This window comes from Cetorhinus maximus, chromosome 10, assembly GCF_964194155.1.
Source record: "Cetorhinus maximus chromosome 10, sCetMax3.hap1.1, whole genome shotgun sequence".
Lineage (NCBI taxonomy): Eukaryota > Metazoa > Chordata > Chondrichthyes > Lamniformes > Cetorhinidae > Cetorhinus > Cetorhinus maximus.
The window spans coordinates 41,989,197-42,008,941 of NC_135888.1; the positions used below are offsets into that span (position 1 = coordinate 41,989,197).

The following is a 19,745-nucleotide window of genomic DNA, read 5'->3' on the forward strand; positions in this document are numbered from 1 at the left end:
TTCTGCACCATAAAGAAATCCATTTTTCTCATACTTTGTTTTTTTTTTGCTGAGTTTTTTTAGAACCTTTTCTCAAACAAGTTGCAGCCTTCCAAACATTCAGGTCCCTGTTTTGAAGTGTGTGGTGTGAGATTTGATATTACAAGGCTGAAAGGCACAATACAATGCCAGGGTTCAAGCAGTTCACTTTAAAAAAAAAACATAATTTGCTCACATTTTAGCAAAGAAATCGTCAATCAAATGAAAATTAAAATGCAGAAAGCTGGAGAAAAAAGAACAAATAGAGAAAAGCAAAATGACTAAATTTCAAGTTACTTTCATTGAACCTTTTTAACTCTGCCTTCTCAGGTAAGGTCAGAATTAACAATGCAGGTTAAGTTCTATTAATACAAAAAAAATTCCTTGCTGATTATTTTTTATTTTCATTGCACAGCTTGACATGGAGATGTACTGAAAGGTAAAAATCAACTTAAAACGCCATCTTTCCTCCCGGCCCACAATTTCATAATTTAATTCCAAAGCTTACCAAAAGTACTAGCTTTTAAAAATAAAAGAGAAAAAGGCACTCCCCGGTTCCATGGAATGACTGAGATGCAGTAACCTGAGGCTCATTTATGTCTCTTGGCTGCTTCAATTGTCTGCCAGGTACTTGGGTGCGTCCAGTGTCCGAGGTCACCATCAGATGAAAGGCTCAGCCACATAGTCACACCCACATGGCTGACTGACAGTCAAGCATTGAAGGTGGAAACAGGCATTCACCTCAGGTCACTTTATCTCAGCACTTCAATAGAATTGGTGGCCAACATGAATATCACTTTGATATTAGGATCACTGTGGGAAATGCTTTAGGATTTAAAAAAAAAAATATACAAGGCATCCATCTGAAATGTGAGTCAGATCTTGGTGCTTTCTGTTTAGAATATTTATAATAATCAGGGGCATTAGTACTGACTGTCCACCTCTAATAACAGCAGTTTAAGGTTACAATTACATCCTTTGTTGTGTTGCTTATGCTTATTTTAAATAAAACATCTTCAAGAGAAGTCACAGTCCTTGTACTGCAGCTCATTGTAAACACTCAGATTTTTCGACATGCACAGTTCTGAATGGGGTGGGAAGCATTGCTTCAACTGCAAAGATCAGGTCTCCTCTGGTTATGCCATCAAGGCATGTGAGCCTTGGCTCAGCTTGTTCTTTGATCTTATGTCTGAAGTTATGGCAGTATTTCCTTTTAATATGAATTTATATCCATGTTAGCTGCTGAGGGATACACTGAAGTTCGAGTGTAATAAAGTTTAAAATATTTTAATAGGGTTAGATGGACATTACATCTTATTTTATAGCCAAAAGGACCTACATTCATTTTCTATTACACTTCTGTGCTTTACTTCAGCCTAATTGGTACTTGCATGGGTTGTGGCAAACATGTATCTGTTGAAACATTTACAAGATCAACAATAAAGAAAAACAAATTAAAGTAAATATATCATCCAAAGTGTGCCAGAACCATTTTGCAAAATCCGCTTCAGGACAAAGATCAGTCAGTCAACAGAAGTCATCCTTGGAAAATAATAACATACATTATCCTGTACCACATAGTTTGTTCTGTTGACATTGAACGTTTTATTCCTTGCTTATTTGGTGTGAGTGATCACTGCGAGGTGGAATAAATCAAGTCAAGGGTTCACTTGACTTCAATAATATGTTAACATGAAGAGAATAGCCAAGCACATGGAGTAGAGACCTGAAGGTCTTATTATGGTTTCTAAGAAAGGTGAGGGGGCAAGGAAAATTAGGGACAATGTTAGCACCAGGGTAACAGTAAGATTTTGGTTTGCCCTTGCTTTGTTTCGAAAATCTAAGCCATAAGCACATGGGTGGGCTCAAAAAATTCTAATGATATGTCTTATTTATAAATAGTCATGTTGGTTTTAGTCAAAGGGGTAAGAATGCACTTTATTATTGTATTTTTCTAGAAATAGAAATTGAAAAATTATAAGCAAATTCTAATTTCTAGAACATTGCTCAGATCATGTCTTTTTTCAATCTGAAATTATAAATCCTAATCATTTAATGAAAGCTGGACTGCCATCAGTCCCTCCCTATAATGTACCAGGTTACTGTCCAACAAACACTAATAGTAATTCAAGCTTGCTCTTAGCATTTGAGTTACTGTTATGTACACTAAGTGGTGTTGCACTTAAGTTTTTCAAGGTTAGGCCTAATTTGTAGTCTGGATTTCATTGTACAGGTTATAGGCCATATAGACCCTGGATATATTGGATAATTTCATGCATTTGTTGCAGTGACAAGGCTTAAATATCTGAGTGTTTACAATGCTTTTGTAATTGAAAATAAGGACCCTAATTATTTGCTCTTCACTTCTACACTTTTAAAAATAATTTTTAAATATTCCAATACAAAGCAGACAGGTATTATACACTATGTTTTTGACAGTGCACCAAAATAAAACAGCTCTGCATTAAATAAAATGCAACACTCAATGTTCATTGGAGATCTACTTCGCCAAAACGACCCAGAAGCAATGCATGGGTAACAAAACCGCTCGCACCATCGAAGCAGCGTTCTCTGTTGGTTAATGGGTTTAATGTCTCCTCCGAATTACTTCAACTCGAAGGAACTATTGACCACACAGACGGTCATTTCCACCACCCTACCCCCTACCCCCTTTCCCCAGCACTGCCTTTAGTCTTGTGCTAGGCTGATGCAAAGTTCTCAAATGTCCTGTACACGGTCGTCAGCAATTGAAATCTTCATGGGATTTCATCCACTCAGCACAGCGTGTCCGTGTTGAATGAAAGCTGAGCCTGAAGAAAAAGAAGAAAAAAAACATCAGATGATATCCATCGAGAATCATGCAATAAAACCATACTTTTGAACAGATAAATTTAACGGGCAGGCAAAGACCAGCTGGTCCATCAAGTTTGTCCCAAAGCGTGGTGGCTGGAACATCATGATGGGACACTTCTTTTCTACTATGGACAGCAGCATATCTCCAGACAGCAACGGCTCTGTGAGAATGCAGTGATTTAGCATATGGCTCATGAATCCAGTTTACTGGTATATACATTTGTCTGTCTGTCTGTCTTCCTCTTCATACATACCATTTCATGGTGACAGTCAGTATTTTGGCCGCCTGGTTAGTGCACCAGCATTTGTAGTGGCGGACCCTTCTGACCTAATCTCACTTCTCTAGAGTCTGGTCCCTAACCCACTAGAACGGGACCCTGTCGTTTCTCACTCTCGTTTCCACCGTTATGATAGGGATTGTTCCCACTTATAGTATCCAAGATGCTGCAATCCTGTCCGTTAGCAAATGGCACCTCAAGTAGGAGCAAGTTTTTGGGGCCAGGGAGGCTGGGCGCGAGGGAGGAGAAGGGTGGTTGGGTCGAACTCAAGAGGGGAAGAAAGGAGGCAATAGATGAAAGGAGCAAATAAAAATCACAGGCTCTTACTGTGCAGAAGGTGGACATTCAGCCCAGCCTGCCTGTTCTGGCTCTTTGACAGAGTTATCTAATTAGTCCCACTCCCTGCTCTTTTCTCGTGGCTTTGTAACTTTCTCTCCTTCAAGGATTTAACCACTTCTCTTTTGCAAGTTACTATAGAATCTATTCCACCACCCTTTGAGGCAATATATTCCAGGTCACAGCAAATAGCTGGGTAAACTTTTTCCTCATCTCACCTCTGGCTCTGATGTCAATTACCTTAAATCTGTGTCTGCTGGTTGCCAACTCTTCTATCACTGGAAACAATTTCTCCGTCTTTACTCTATTAAAACCCTTCATGATTTTGAACACCTCTATCAAAACTTCTCTTAATGGGCGATACTCTCAGAATTATAGAACTGTTACAGCGCAGGAGGAGGCCATTCGGCCTGTTGTATCTGTGCCAGCTCTCCGTAGGAGTAATTTACCTAGTGCCACTCCCCTGTCTTCTTCCCACAGCCCTGCACATTAATCCTTTTCAGATAATAATCCAATTTTCTCTTGAATACCTCAATTAAATCTGCCCCCATCACACTCTCAGGCAGTGCATTCAGATTATAACCACTCACTTTGTAAAAACATTTTCCTCATGTCACCATTGCTTCTTTTGCCAATTACCTTAAATCCATGCCCTCTTATTCTCGATCCTTCCACCAGTGGGAACAGTTTCTCCCTATCTACTCTCTCAAGAAGCCTCATAATTTTGAACACCTCTCTCAAATCTCCTCTCAACCTTCTCTTCTCCAAGGAAAACAGTCCCAACTTCTCCAATCTATTTGAGAAGGATGGGGGTAGTAACTGCAAAAGGTATCTGGGAACAGGAGGGGGCCATTCAGCCCCTCAAGGCCTTTCCATCACTCTACTGGTTGATCTGTATCTTAACTCCATTTACCTGCTTTGTCTCCATATCCCTTATTACTTTTGCTTAGCAAAAATCTATCAATCTCAGTTTTTGAATTTTCCAATTGATCATGCATGAATAGATTATTTTTTGGGGGAAGATTTGCAGATTTGCACAATCCTTTGTGTGAAGAAATACTTCTTGACATCATCCGTGAATGGTCTAGCTCTAAGTCTGAGATTATAACCCATTATAACACTTGTTTTGGACCCCCCCCCTACATCTGGTACATTGGGAGGAAGATTGGGTAGAAACTAGGAATGCTACGGTTCAGTTGCGAGAGATAGAAATGCTCCAGCATTGATGGAGAGGAATGTGCCAGCTTAAATGGGAGAGGGTTGCGAGTAGTGTGCCAGCCTCAGAGGGTTGCAACGTTAGAAGAGCTCCAGGTTGAACAGAAGGGAGGGGGAAGAGAGTCTGTATGAACTGGTAAGGTTGGAGGAGAGGAGAGATTCTCTGTGAAAGGATGAGTGGTAAGGTGGGCTGCACTATCCCCATACACTGAGGACATGAAGGGTTGGGTATGAGAGAGTGACTGTTGGGACAATGCTTGGTCTGAATGATGGCCTACCTGGTCTATTAACAATCCAAGTTGTGCTTTGTTTATCAACTTAAAAACAATTAAAAAGTATAATATAAAATGTATTAATTTTAATGTAAAAATCCATTATTTCTGGGGAAATATTCAATTTGCCAATCCTACCCTTTCCTCCCAGACATAAGCCACTAATATTGTGCCTTTCATAATTGGATTTTTCCCTTGGCCTTACATATACTAATATTTCCACTAATACAAATGATGGAATGTTTACCACAGAAGATACAAAGCCTGCTAAATGACTTGACTTCACATGCGAGAAGCACTTCTGAGTTGACAGATTTTGGGGGAACCATGCCAGCTCTTTGAAGCCACTAGGAAGTTTGTTAAGTTGTCATTCCTGCCTCTCCACCTTTTGTTAGCCTGTTTGGTGAAGTACATTTGATCATTCCTAACACTGGCTGGAATTGGTTGATGTGGATGCTCTAGAATTCCCCACAATTCAGAATTACTTCACAGCATAATAGCAGTTTTAGTCAGAAAGGCAAATAGGATGTTTGAATTCAGGGATCTATGTCTGGTGATAGGGTTCTTATGCTCAGGGATCTATGTCTGGTGGTAGGGTTAGGATGCATTGTCCCAATGAAGGGAACCACATGCATCAACATGCTATTGCTGACACCGGAGGCGAATAGGGTTTCCAGTTCTAGACCTGAGATCCCACAACTCAGGGAGCAGTAGGATTCTTCAGGTTAGGTGCAAGGGCTGTGGTAAAAAGATTTTAAACAGGATTTTTTTCTGGGCTTAGTGGAAATTTGAATTTACATTTAAAAATTCTCAGTTAAGAGTCAAATTGCGATTCAGCTGTAAGTCTTCATAATTACAAGGAGATGATACCATGGGGTGAATTTTTCAGTTGGTGGGCGGGCGATTCGGGAGCGGGTGCAGGCGGGCGTGGAGCCGATTGCCACCTGCGATTGGCTGCGTGCCATTTTACGCAGCTGGCTAATTAAGGCCCGCCCAGCCATAATGCGTGACCGGTAGCGCTCAGTGCTACCTGTACGGGCGGAGGGAGAGTCAGGGTCTACGCTCTTTCGTGCATGCGCGCAAAAGAGTGCAGCAATCTCCCTGAGGCACAGAGCTGCCTCAGGGAGATTAAGTTGATAATAAAACATTTTTTTTTATAAATAAAAGTAAAAAATTATTGAAACATGCCCCCTCATGTGAGTGTTACATGAGCTGTCATGAAAAATATCCTATCGGTTTTTCAATTCGTGTCTTTTTCTTGTAACAATACAGCCCCAATGCCTATATTGTTTGCGTCAGTGGCCAACTTAAATTGCTTGCCGTAATTGGATACTGCCAAAATTGGCATTGGAGTTAATACAGTTTACAAACTATCAAATGCCTTCTGACACTCCTGTGTCCATTGAAACTTCTTTCTTTTTTTTTAATAGTTCAGTCAATGGTGCAACCACACTGCTAAAATTTGATACAAATTTCCAGTAAAACCCATTCATGCCTAGAAATCTCAAAACTTCTCGCTTTGATGTAAGCACTGAGAAATCCATGATAGCCTTGACTTTCACATCTCTCGGAGTCACCTTACCATGCCCAATGGTATGGCCTAGATGTGTAACTTGCACTTTTGCAAAATCACGTTTAGCCAAGCTCATCACCAAATTGGTTTCTTGTAATTGACAAAACAATTCTTCCAGATGCTGTAAATGCTCCTCCCACATCTGACTGAAAGCTATTGAGTCATCAAATAAACAGCACAATTGTTCAGACCTGCAATTACTTTGTTTGTCAGTCTTTGAAATGTTGCAGGTGCATTTTTCAAGCCAAAGAGCATGGCTTTAAACTTATATAGTCCATCTGGAATCACAAAAGCTGATATCTCCTTTGCTGTCTCTGAAAACGATACTCGCCAATATCCTTTTAACAAGTCAATCTTTGTTCTCCCTCATCTATTCTACTAGTTACATCCTTAAAAAACTCCCGTAGATTAGCTAAGCATGATTTCCCTTTCATAAACCCATGCTGACTTTGTCTAATCCCGTTAATGCTTTCAAAGTGTTCTGTTACCACGTCTTTTATAATAGACTCTAGCATTTTCCCCAGTACTGATGTTAGGCTAACTGGTCTGTAATTCTCTGTTTTTTCTCTCCCTTTCTTTTTAAATAGTGGGATTACAATGCTACCCCCCAATCTGTGGTAACTGCTTCAGAGTCTATAGAATTTTGGAAGATGACCACCAATGCATCCAATATTCTCAGAGCCATTTCTTTTAGTACTCTGGGAGGTAGATCATTAGGCCCTGGGGATTTTTCAGCCTTTAACCCCATTAATTTCTCGAGCACCATTTTTTTTTTTACTAATACTGATTTTCTTCAATTCCTCCCTCTCACTAGACCCTCCCTAACATTTCTGGGAAATTATGGGCTGAGTTTTGCCGTTGGCGAGCAGGGGGCGGGGCCCGCTCGCCGATGCATAAAATGACATGGGAGGAACTCCTGACGTCATCCCGCCCCATTTAAATTTTCAGGAAGTCGGGCCCACAGCAAAATCAGCTGCTGGCCCGCCGACCTGTCAATGGCCAACTGAGGCCATTGACTGGATCATTGAAACAATTAAAGGACCTGCCCGTCCAACTTTAAGGTTGACGAGCAGGCCAGGAGCCTCGGCGGCAAATAGAAAAAACATGAAACCTCATCCACCGGCGGGATGAAGTTTCATGTAGGGATTTAAAAAGTTTAATAAAGTTTTAGTGTAATTAATGAACATGTCCCATCTCATGTGACATTGTCACATGAGGGGGACAAGTCAAGGATTTTTTTTTCTATTTTTAACGTTATTAAAACTGTCAGCGATCTTCCTGAGGCAGCACTTAGCCTCAGGGAAATGTCGCTTTTGGGGAATCCCCCCCCCCCCCCCCCCCCACCCACCCCAGAAGTGCATAGCGCTTCCCGGCGGACATCACGCTGGGTGGGCCTTAATTGGCCTGCCCACGTAAAACGACGGCAGGGTCCGCTTCTCCGGCGGGGATTGGATCCCCGCCCACCGGAGATTGGGTCGGGCCCGCCCGACCGGCAGGCAGAAAATTCTGCCCTATGTGTGTCCTCTTTTGTGAGGACAGAATCAAAATATGTGTGTTCAATTCTTCTGCCATTTCTTTGTCCCCCATTATAGTCTCCCCTGTTTCTGACTGTAAGGGACCTACGTTTGTCTTCGCTAATCTTTTTCTCTTCACATATTTATAGAAGCTTTTACAGTCAGTTTTTAATGTTCCTTGTAAGTTTACTCTCATATTTCATTTTCTCCTTCTTGATCAATCTTTATGTCCACTTTTGCTGAATTCCAAACTGCACCCAATCCTCAGGCTTGCTGCAGTTTCTGGCAATTTTATACGTCTCCTCTTTGGATCTAATACTATCCTTAATTTCTTTTGTAAGCCATAGTTGAGCCACCTTTCCTGTTTTATTTTTGCACCAGGCAGGAATGAATAAATTGTTGTGATTCATGCATGCAATCCTTAAATATTAGTCATTGTCTATCCACTGTCAAGCCTTTTAGTAAGGTTCCCCAATCCATCATTGCCAACTCGCGCCTCATACCCTCATAGTTCCCTTTATTTAGATTCAAGGCCCTAGTTTCGGATTCAACTTCTTCACTCTCCATCCTAATGAACAATTCTATCATTTTATGGTTGCTCTTCCCCAAGGGACACCACACAATAAGATTGTTAATTAATCCTCTCTCATTGCACAATACCCAGAATAGCCTGCTTACTAGTTGGTTCCTCAACGTATTGTTCTAAAAAGCCAGCACGTACACACTCCAAGGAATCCTCATCCACAGTATTATTGTTAGTTTGGTTTGTCCAATCTATATGTAGATTAAAGTCACCCGTGATACAGTTGTACCCTTATTGCATGTGTCTCCACTTTCCTGCTTAATGCTTTCCTTTACATCTCTGTTACTGTTTGGGAGCCTATAGACAACCCAACAATGTTTTCTGCCCCTTGGTGTTTCTTATCGCCACCCAAACAGATTCCACATCATGATTTTCCGAGCCAATATCCCTTCCTCACTACTGTATTGATTTCCTCCTTTACTAACAGTGCTACCCCGCCTCCTTTCCCTATTTGTCTGTCCTTACTAAATTTTTAAATCCCCTGGAGGTTCAGTTCCCATCCTTGGTCACCCTGTAGCCATGTCGCTGTAATTGCAACTATGTCATAACTGTTTATATCTATTTGCGCTGTTAATTTATCTACCTTATTGTGAATGCTCCACACATTAAGATTCAATGCCTTTAGACTTGTCTTTTTAACCTTGTTAGTCATCTTAGCTTTATTTTGCACTATGACCCCATTTGTTTTTCACCCTTGTTTTTTCTGCCTTCCACTTATGCTTCTTTCTTTTCTGTCTTTTGTTTCTATCCTTGTTTCCTCCTTCTCTGTCTCCCTGCTCAGGTTCCCATCCCCCCATAAATGTTTAACCTAGTTCTGTAAAAACCTATAAAGCTCGGTCTTATTACTACTGAATTCAAAGACGGCATCTTGAAACATACAAATTGAAAAATTAGTTGTGGCAGTTGTCTCAAGTTTCCCTCTGGGATTTGAACAACATAGCATTTACCACCAGCTGTGACATAAAAAGTTTGATACATAACCCAGGAGAGACATTTCTGAATCTTGACCCACCAATTTCTCATGAAACAATTTCAGTGGTCCCCTTACCTCATGACCATAAACTAGTTCGAAAGGACTAAAACCAGTCAATGCATTAGGAGAATCCCTAATAGCAAATAACCAGAATGGAATCCCCCTATCCTAATCCTATGGATAATCCTGACTATGTGCCCTCATAGTTTTTAAAGTTTGTTGCCATCTTTCCAAAGCCCCTTGTGACTCAGGATGGTAAGCTGTTGACTTAAATTGTTTATCCCCAAACTGTTCATTACTTCCTTAAACAGCTGTGACATGAAAGTTGAACCCTGATTTGATTGCATTTCCTTAGGTAAGCCATATCTTGTACAAAATATTAATTAACGCTTCCACGATTTTCTTTGTTGTAATATTTCTCAAAGGTATTGCTTCAGGAAACCTTGTAAACACATCCATTATTGTCAGTAAGTACAGATCCCACTTTTAAAATTAGGGAGGGGTCCTACATAATTAACCATGACCCTAGTAAAAGGTTCTTCAAATGCTGGAATTGGAATTAAAGGTGCCGCTTAATCAATGCGGTTTCCCTATCACCTGACACATGTGAGATGTTCTACAGAATTTGCCTATATCCCTATGCAATCCAGGCCAATAAAAATTATTTTGTATTTTCGCCTGTGTCTAATTCCCAAATGTCTCCCCACCATTGGACTTTCATGAGCAATTATCAGAATCTCATTTCTATGTCTAAATGGTATTACAATCTGATGCATCTCCCTCTAGCTCTCATTTGCTGAAACACGATACGGCCATTTCCTCATTAAAACGTTACTTTTAAGGTAATAACATTCTGAGATACATTTTGCCTCTATTTCTGAATAAACTATTTGATATGACAGTTTTACTTGCAAATCCTTTGTCTGTAACTTTGCCAACTGCCTTGAGTTAAATACCTCAGTTGCATTGTGTTCCAGTCTTTCTTCCTGAAAATGTTATCATACACAGTGCCAGTTAATTGGACTTCCACACCTTCTCTCTGCCTTTGAACTTCCTGTTCTTCTTGTTTCAACCTATGCACCTGTGATCTTGCTATCACACAATCTGGAAACAATCCAGGACGCTCTCTCTGCAGCACTCTGTTGAAAACGCTTCTAAGGTTGCTCAACTACCATAGGCATCACCCACATCTGTGACCCAGCTATATCATTACCAAAAATAAATTGAACCCCTGCAATGGGCAATTTTTCCACTAGTCCAACAATCACCTCACCTGTTTTCCACTTGCTTTTTAAATTTACCTTCCACAATGGAATAGGTTTAGCATCTCCATGAGCCCCACTTATTATCACCTGTTCCTGCAATACTCCTTCTAAACAGCTAATGTCACCAGCCCACAACATTAAGGATTGACTAGCCCCAGTGTATCTTAAAATTTTAACATCTTTACCTATTCCACCCCGTACACATGGAAAGACTTCCCTTCACATACAAAATCTTAAAACATTTTTGCAACCTGCTCCTCAGGATTCCCTTGGGTGACTTGTGAACACAATTCCACTTCCTTACCTATCACTGGTTCTTCCTGTTTTACCTGCACACAAACCATTGGTTCTTCCTGTGCCTGAATCTCAGAATCCACAGTACTTATACTTCCAGAACTTTTCTGTAGCCCAATAATCCCAATAGGTTTTCCCTGCAATTTCCAACACACTGACTTTGTGGGAAAAGTTTTCCCCCCATTGGGGGGGTTGTGCAGGGGCAGGCAGGGGCGGGCACAAACCTGATTGGCGCCCCCGATTGGGGCCGCGCTGCCATTTTACGTGGGCAGGTCAATTAAGACCCGCCCAGTGTGACTCTCACCCAGAAGCGCTGAGTGCTCCCTGTGCGGGCAGGGGGGGATTCCCTGAGCTGGGGCCTGTGCTCTTTCGCGCATGCGAAAATGTTTTAAAATTTAAATAAAGGGAAAAAAAACTTTTAAAACATGTCCCCTCATGTGGCAGTGTCACATGAGCTGTGACATGAATGAATTTTTAAAATAATTTTTATTGAATTTTAAAACACTTCATGAGACCTCATCCTGCCCGTGGATGAGGTTTCATGAAAAATGCGAAGGCTGCCTGGGCTCTTGGCCTGCCAGCCTTAAGGTTGGAAGGCAGCTCATTTAATTGTTTAAATTAGTTTTTAAACAGGCCTCAATAGGCCTTTGACAGTTTGGCGGGTGCGTAGCTGACTCAGCTGCGCGCCCACCAAACTGAAGATCTAAATGACACACGGTGACATCGCACCCCCACCCCCCCCCTCCGCCAATGCTCGCCGACAGGATAATGCTTCCCCACGTGTCCAACTTTATAGAATAAAACACCTCAATTTTCGAGCGTCACTTCTACCCTCAGCATCTTCCTTTTTATTCTGAGAAGAAACTTCCTGCGAATTTCCACCTACTCCTTCTCTTCCCCGACTACCCACCTTCCTTTCGCTTTCCAACTTTCTATCCTTTTCTGATTTAAAAGGGTGACGAGAAAAAGGCTTAGCTCTATGAACTAACTCATTATCATCAGCTATCTCTGCTGATGTCTTCCCGTCTTAACCCTCTGTTCCTCCACATGAGTTCTTACTACTAAAGGAATTGAATCTTTAAAGTCTTCCAAAAGAATTACTTCTCTAAGAGCTGCATGTGTTGTCTCTATCTTTAACACTTATATCCACCGGTCAAAATTACTTTGTTTTACTCAAACTCAATATAAGTTTGCCCAGGCTGTTTTCTCATATTCCTAAATTTCTGCCTGTATGCCTCAAGAACCAACTCATATGCACCCAAAAGAGTCTTTTTTTTTTAATCACACCATAGTTCACTGACATTTCTTCTGACAGTGAGGCATAAACTTCATGTGCTCTACCCACCAACCTGGATTGTAACAACAATGTCCAGTTTTCCTGTGGCCAATTCATCTGTTCAGCTATCTTCTCAAATGAAATAAAGAATGCTTCAACATCCCTTTCCTCAAACTTTGGAAGAGCTTGTACAAATTTAAACATTTCCCCACTAGGTTTTAGGTTAAAGTATTTTTTCGTCATTAGAACTTTCCTCAGAATCTGAGATCTCTTTTTTAACTTCCTGCCTTTTAAGCTGGTATTCCCTTTCTCATTCCTTCTCTCTTTCCCTTGCCTCTCTTTCTTTATCCTTATTTCTTGCCTGGAATTCCAGTTCCAGCTTCTTTTCTTTCTTCTGCCTTTCCGCTTGCTCCGTTTGAAATGCCGTTTTTCTTTCCTTTTCTTTTTCCTTTGTCTCTAATTCAAATTTTTCCAGTTCCTTTGCTTGTTCAAGTTCAATCTTCATCATTCATAATAGAAGTCTCGCTACCTCCAGCTGTGACTCACTAGTGTCAGATATCACTTCCAACTATAAATGCTGTGCTATCAATTCAACTATGTCTGCTTTTTTTGCCCCTACTGGTAACCTCAACTGCAACTTATCCGCCAACTCTCTTAACTTACCCTTAGATACTTTTTGCAATCCAATCAGAGTTATAGTTTCTACTTCCAAAAGATTTTAGCTATTTTTGCAGTCTCATCACTTTAAAAATCCCTCACACCAACTCCTGAATTCAAAGTGCTTCTTGTACTCGTCACCTTAAGATTCACTAGCTCCAAACCAATCAAGGCATTTCAAATATATCCCGGACAAGCCCCCAATTTTGTTATGGCAGGCGGATGGTAAATGCCAAGCTGCACAAATCCCGGAGGGAAACGTGAAGTAGCTGCCACAACTACTTTCAAATTGTATTTATTGCGAGATGTGGGCTTTGGATTCAGTAAAAAAGCCACCAAGGGTTAAAGTTTTTTTAAAAAACTAAATTAAACATTTATTAATAAGAGATAATTTAAGCACATACATAGGTCTACAAATTACTATTATGTTAACTCCTAGCTCCCCTAATTAATCTAACATCAAGTAATACCTTTGTTAAGGCAATCAATTTTAAAAAGGCTCAGGAACAATATCACAATACCCTGAACAGTCGAATTCAAAGTGAGTTTTCTTCACTTCAGTTCGTGTAGACAACTTGAGGCTTAGAGGTTGGAGGCTTATCACACTTGTTAGATCTTAGAATTCCTTCCCTTGCACACAGCCTTCTCTCCTTTATATATATTTTCCCCTTTGAATGCAAATTCCCATTGTTTCATTAGGTCTTTGGACTTAACTTCTCTAATAATAAAAATCTATCATAGTACCAATTTTACCAATAATCTTTAGGAAAAATAAACACTTTTTAAAAAAAAACTTCTTCTGGCTAGGTGAAACATTTCACTCCCTCTTTTGAATTCAAGCTACTTTGGTTCATTTAAAAATGCAAATGTCCCCATTACACCTCACATTCTAAAACTTCACCCACGTTTACCTATTTAGCATTTCAAACCTAGCTTCTCTTCTTACAGCAAAGCCTTCAGACCAGCTGTCTTTAATTCAATTAAGTCAAACACCCACACACATGTAGACACAGGCCCCACTATTACACTACAATAAATTCCAAATAACATTATGAAAATTATTATATCTTCCTGACAGGTAGAAAGCAGTTGGACTGGTGACAGGCATGTGCCTTGGCCACCTCAGATCTACTTTTCCTAATTGCAATTTGAGAGTGTGCATTTAAGCTGACCTCTCTCTGCCCATGAATCTGTGAAAACCACCCATGTTTCATTTAAGTTTTCCAAGGGCCACAAGCAGAAACCAAATTGGCAAAATATATTTTGGTTGTCTGGCTCTGACTTGCTACAAAAAAAAAAATGACACTGTTTTCAGAGGAACTTGCCTGTGGGCTACCAATGACACAAATTTCTGAACAATAAAAAGCTTTGTTGTACTCCAAGGATAAAAATCTCCACAGTCTCACAGCAGTCAACAGTTGAAACCAGAGCTAGCATAGAAAAATAGATATTTCTATCCCTGTTTGGAGCTAAAGTTGGTGGCATGGACTATTGGCTTATACATGGGGTGTACCCTCTCTTGGATTCCTTCCTAGTCAAGTAGATTTCTAAAAGGTGGTGGAAACCCCAGTTGCACCAGACCAGTGCATGTCCTGGCTCCCGCTGGATAGATACAGGGCTGAGGGATAGGAGTCAAGAGATTTATAATTAGTGATGGGAATCAAAACTACTGTTGGAAAGGACAGGTGCCAAATGACAGCAATAGAGCAGTGGACCAACATCTCATAGGCACCTTCTGGTTGAAATAGGGACAACAGATAGAGAATTTACTTATGATGCCAGCAAACCTAACTGGAGGGTTTGATGAAGAGAAGCTTTGGAGTGTTGTCCTCATCTTACAATGGATGGTTTGGGTAGACTTTTGGGGACAGCAGGGACATAGCACGTTGAGTCTTTTAATCTCAACTGCATGCGGTACTTACACGCTCCTCCTCGAAGCTGATTAGCCCTTCATCATCACTCTCTAACTCTTCGGGCTCTTCAACAGTCAGGGCCTGTAGTTCTGTCGTGGTGCCCCTCGGCCGCAGCAGACTGAGGATACGCTTGATCGGTGACTGCACGCTCCCTGTGCTGACAGTTTCCTGCTGCTCCAGGTTGTCGCTCTGCTTCTTTGCAAAGTTTACAAACACCTGCAATGATTGACAAAGTAGAAGAACCTCTCAATAACAACAATTTGCATCTATACAGCGTCTTTAACAGAGATGCTTAACCGAGCAAAACGTGACATCAAGCCAAAAGAGGGGACATTTAGGATAGGTCACTAAATGCTTGGTCAAAGAGTTAGGTTTTAAGAAGCATATTAAAGGAGGAGAGAGCTAGAGAGGCAGAGAGTTTTATGCAGGGAATTCTAGAGCTATCTAATGTGATTTAAGGCTGAACTTCAAATCCAGATGTCTTCCTTGCATGAATATTTCAGCCGCATACTTGCTAGCCTTTCAGTTGAAAGCTTCAGGAAATTTTCCAAATAAAAAGCAACTAAGACAGTGCAAGGAAAACTATTTGTGGGAGCATGTTAGTTGTTGAACTTTGAGATCTTAGTCTGAAACAGGTTTAGTCAACTGGCTGGACATCTCTCACTGCTGGCTCAAGGTATCCTCCATGAAATGAGATTGAGCATGTTCAAGGCAAATCTTTGTGGGTGTCAGCACAGAGGACAAAACTGGTCACGATTTGTCATGACACTTAGAGGGTTAGCACAGGACATTTGGTGCGGCAATAGAAAATGCTACACTGAGTTGGGAAGTTGGCTTTGTGGCATCCTGTCTGGAAATGGTTGATACCAACAATGTGCTCAGTAACAGGTGGAAAATCAATAGTAGGAATGCAACACTGTTTTGTCGCTTTGGCTTCTGGCTCAGGCCTCTCAGGAGTCAAATCCAGAGAGCCTCACTCTTCCCTAGCAGTGTGCAACGCCATGTACAGAAGAGCACAGAATGCCAGCGCAAATGTTATTTTTCTGCAATAGCTAGGCTTTCTATATTCCTAAGTGAGATTTGATGCTTAATCATGGGCACAATTTTCTTTTGACTGAATTGTTAACAGGGTGTTACAAACTTTCCCAAAGGTTTTTCATTTAAGACCCTGAAGACTAGAAAGACTTTCATCTCATCAGTTTAGACTGGCCTCAAATGAAGTCTAAGGATTGTATTCCAAGAACCTTTGTCATCCAACTACATTATTCATCATGAGGTTCAAATGCTTTAACAATGGAATATTTTTAATTAAAATTTCCCTGCTCCCACTTCCTCCAATCCATGGTTCAACTCTTCTTGGCAACTAATCTCATCTCACCCCGACTGAACCCTGCAGCCTTTTATTTTAAAGCTGTGAGGTAGACAAGTCTGAGCCTGCCTGACCTGAAGCCAGTTAACTGTTGGCCAGAAATACCCAGTGATAGAGACTTAGCTTTCTCAAGAATTTTATAAAAAATTCTACTTAAGCACAAAACAGCAGCCAAGTCTGATTTATTTTTCAATGTCCTGTTCCTTAGGACTGAAAAAACAAATTTAGTCGTTCCAATAAACTGAAAATGGTAAACGAGTGGTAGAGCTATGAAGTCTACTGGGTATTACAGCACAAATGACAATGTTTATCTATAACTGTGTACACCAATATATATCTATACAGTTTAAATTCTATTAATGGTACAGAATGATAATCCCCTCCAGTGATGCAGACTGGCTATCCTTACTTCCAATGTGACACTTATCTCAACGATAGCAGTTTTGCCTCTGGGTCAGAAGGTTCTGCACCAGAGCTTGAGCTCATACCCCAGGCTGGCACTCCTGCTGTCCTTTGGGTAAGACAATGAACCAACGTTTTCCCTGCCTATTCAGATAGATAGATGCTACATTATTTTTCCTAGTGTCTTGGTCAAGTCAATCAATGACTAAGAAAGAAAAATGATGAATGGTCATTTATGGTACATTGCTCACATATTTGAAAAGTGGATAATCCTATAAAGCACAAGTGAGAACCCTTTATTGAGATAAGGCACTACATAAATGATTGCCTGTCTTTCTTATTGCTACTACTATTTCTCCAAATTGATAATACCAGATGGCAACACCCATGTGTAGACAGCATTGTAAGATGTTATAAACTGCAATAGCAGCTGGTTTGTCACTTCAACCACAAAAACAGAAAACCAACCATAATCCTTTGTGAGATACACTATCCTTTGACTTACCCAAGTGTCATTTTAAGGGGCTTAATGGTGTCTGCATTATTGGAATTTACATGCTACGTGGTAATGTAGGACATCTCAGAATGTGTGGTTACTGATGTGGAAGCTTAATGAATCATATCTGATGGTGAATTTTAAAGGAACACACCATACTTCAATTGCTCTGGTGGCAAGATTCATGTTGCACCTGTGGCAGTGGCTACACAAAACGTAAAAATGACATCCTAAATGTTTTCATGCTTTTGACTGATGTATGTCACCTATTTATTTGCAAACATGTTAACTAGGTTTTGCATTATGAAGAGATCCTTGCCAGGGGTTCACAAATTATAATTACCCTTGTTCTCTAGGTGCTGCAGGATTTACTTACATTGTCCAGTGTGGTTTGACTGACAGAATAATCTTCAATTCCTAATATGTCAACTACTTGCTCCATCTTACTGAAAACCTGGGCCAGCGAGATGTTTTCTGACTTCAGCTGATACTGCACTTTGGTATGGTGTCTCTCCTAGAACAAAAGAAGTCTGCATCAGATTGGTATGAGTCTATTGCTGCGATAGCAACTTCACAAAATTGGGCCCCAACTCCAGCACTGGAGCAAAACATAATCACAAATAAACAGATTCAGGGTGGAATTCGTGCGCTTTGGCGTTGGGTGTGTTTGGCGGCGTGACGGACAATATAGCGAGAAGGCCAAAAATCGGTTTCACGACATCGTGAAACCAGTTTGCAATTGTCAGTTCTGCCCGTCAATGGCAGTCCACGTTTCCCACCATCGGATGTCAGGAACCTTATTGTAATGCATTTGCATACAATTAAAAGCCCAGCTCACCAGCATCGTCAGCCAATGCTGGATCATCCGAGCATCTTGGCGTGATTGCATGCTGACGTGTTTCACAACAGCATACATAAGGCGTGCACTTTGCAGGCTGCAGTTTGAGGGGAACACAGAGGTGAGTGCGCAGTAGCGTTGCAGAGCGCTCGTCAGGGTCGTCTGCTAGACTTCAAGGTTGAGGCACGGTGCATTCAGGTGAGAGCACAGGCAAGTCTCTTTTTCCCGGCTGGCTGGCAAGGTGTCGGGGCAAGGGCTGCCCTGCAGTTGAGGAGACTTGGGGGTGGGGGGCAAGGGTTGCATTGCGGTTGAGGCAACTTGGGTGGGGGGGGCAAGTGCTGCACTGCAGTTGATAGTAGTACACAAGCACATGGGGGGTTGGGGGGAAGTGGCCAAGTATTAGGGAAACTTGTATAAAAAGTGACCATTCCTCCACAGCTGAGATGGTTCAGACGCAGCCACATTGACATGCTTGGAGTCAAGCCTCTAGCTTATCTGCCCAACCAAGCAATTCAGAGGCAAAGTGCCACCAAATGCTCCAGCGTTTTTCACCCCTCGGGCACAGCCTTCAAACTAATGAGCATATGAGTGGACTGCAGAACAGATGGATAACTAGGCACGCTGTACAATCTCGTCGCCAAAGCTGGCCATGGAGCAGTCACTGGTAAGGGTGCTCTCAGTTCCTTACAATGTCAGCATCCCAATTTTGACCAGTCTCCCCATGATTCAAGCTAACAGGGCAGACTTACATTGTGGGTTAGGATACTGCCTGTGCCTGAGCTGAGAGCACAGCATGCAGTCCAATGGGCAAAGCTACTGCTAATTGGTCAGGTGGAGTGGGGTGGAGGGGATGAGATCTCAGGCAGCCATGCATGCACTAAATTCTGCCCATCCAAGTAGTGGCCAGCACTCTCTGGGATGCATGAAAGGGCCTTCAGGCTTAACAAAGGGGGGTTCTTAGTACACCCATGCGTCTCTCTCTTTCATCCTGCAGGAAAAGTGCATCAGGAGCCTGGAGCCTGGTGAACTAGCTGTATGTCTCGTGGCTTACAGAGAGCGAAGAGAAAAGAGCAATGGAGGTGACTGGCTGGGCAGAGGGAGGAGCAGTGCTCTCAGAAAGAAGGGGCGGCTGGGGCTCTCGCACGCATCGATGGAGAGCCACAGCAAGACGTCACTGTTTGGCACCTAGCTAGACCCAGGGTCTATAGATGCCATCTTTCATTCCTGCAGATGGCCGAGAAACAGCGTCGCCGAAGACTGCGTGTCTAGGGAACTGGTCGGTCACACCTGCCACAGGTTTGGCGCCACGTGGACATGGAGGGCATCATTGCCCATGACCATGAAAGTGACAGCGCACTCAATTTCTATGCCAATGGCTCCTTTCAGGGCTGCACAGGTGACCTCTATGGGATCTCACAAGCCTCCACCCACAAATGCACCATGATGTCATGGATGCCATCTTCGGTAGGGCATACAACTTAGTGCATTTCACCTAGGACCAGGACAGCCAGGATACAAGAGCGAATGGATTTGCCCAGATCTCCGGTTTCCCACAGGTGCAGAATGCCATCGACTGCACTCATATGGTACTCAGATCTTCATCGCAACACACAATGAACG

General features: G+C 41.8%; 1 protein-coding gene across 7 annotated transcripts in view; it reads right to left on the bottom strand.

Moving 5' to 3' along the window:
* Window positions 1–398: 398 nt before the first annotated feature.
* Window positions 399–19,745, bottom strand: part of abca2 (ATP-binding cassette, sub-family A (ABC1), member 2) — a 576,571-nt gene continuing 557,224 nt past the window's right edge. For all 7 annotated transcript variants that reach the window (XM_078550348.1, XM_078550347.1, XM_078550346.1 and 4 more), the window contains 3 exons: window positions 17,664–17,801; window positions 15,030–15,236; window positions 399–2,828 (listed from right to left, as the gene is read on the bottom strand). In XM_078550348.1, coding sequence (XP_078406474.1) covers window positions 2,793–2,828; window positions 15,030–15,236; window positions 17,664–17,801 — 381 coding nt within the window. In that variant the 3' untranslated portion in view covers window positions 399–2,792. The remainder of the gene's footprint in view (window positions 2,829–15,029; window positions 15,237–17,663; window positions 17,802–19,745) is intronic.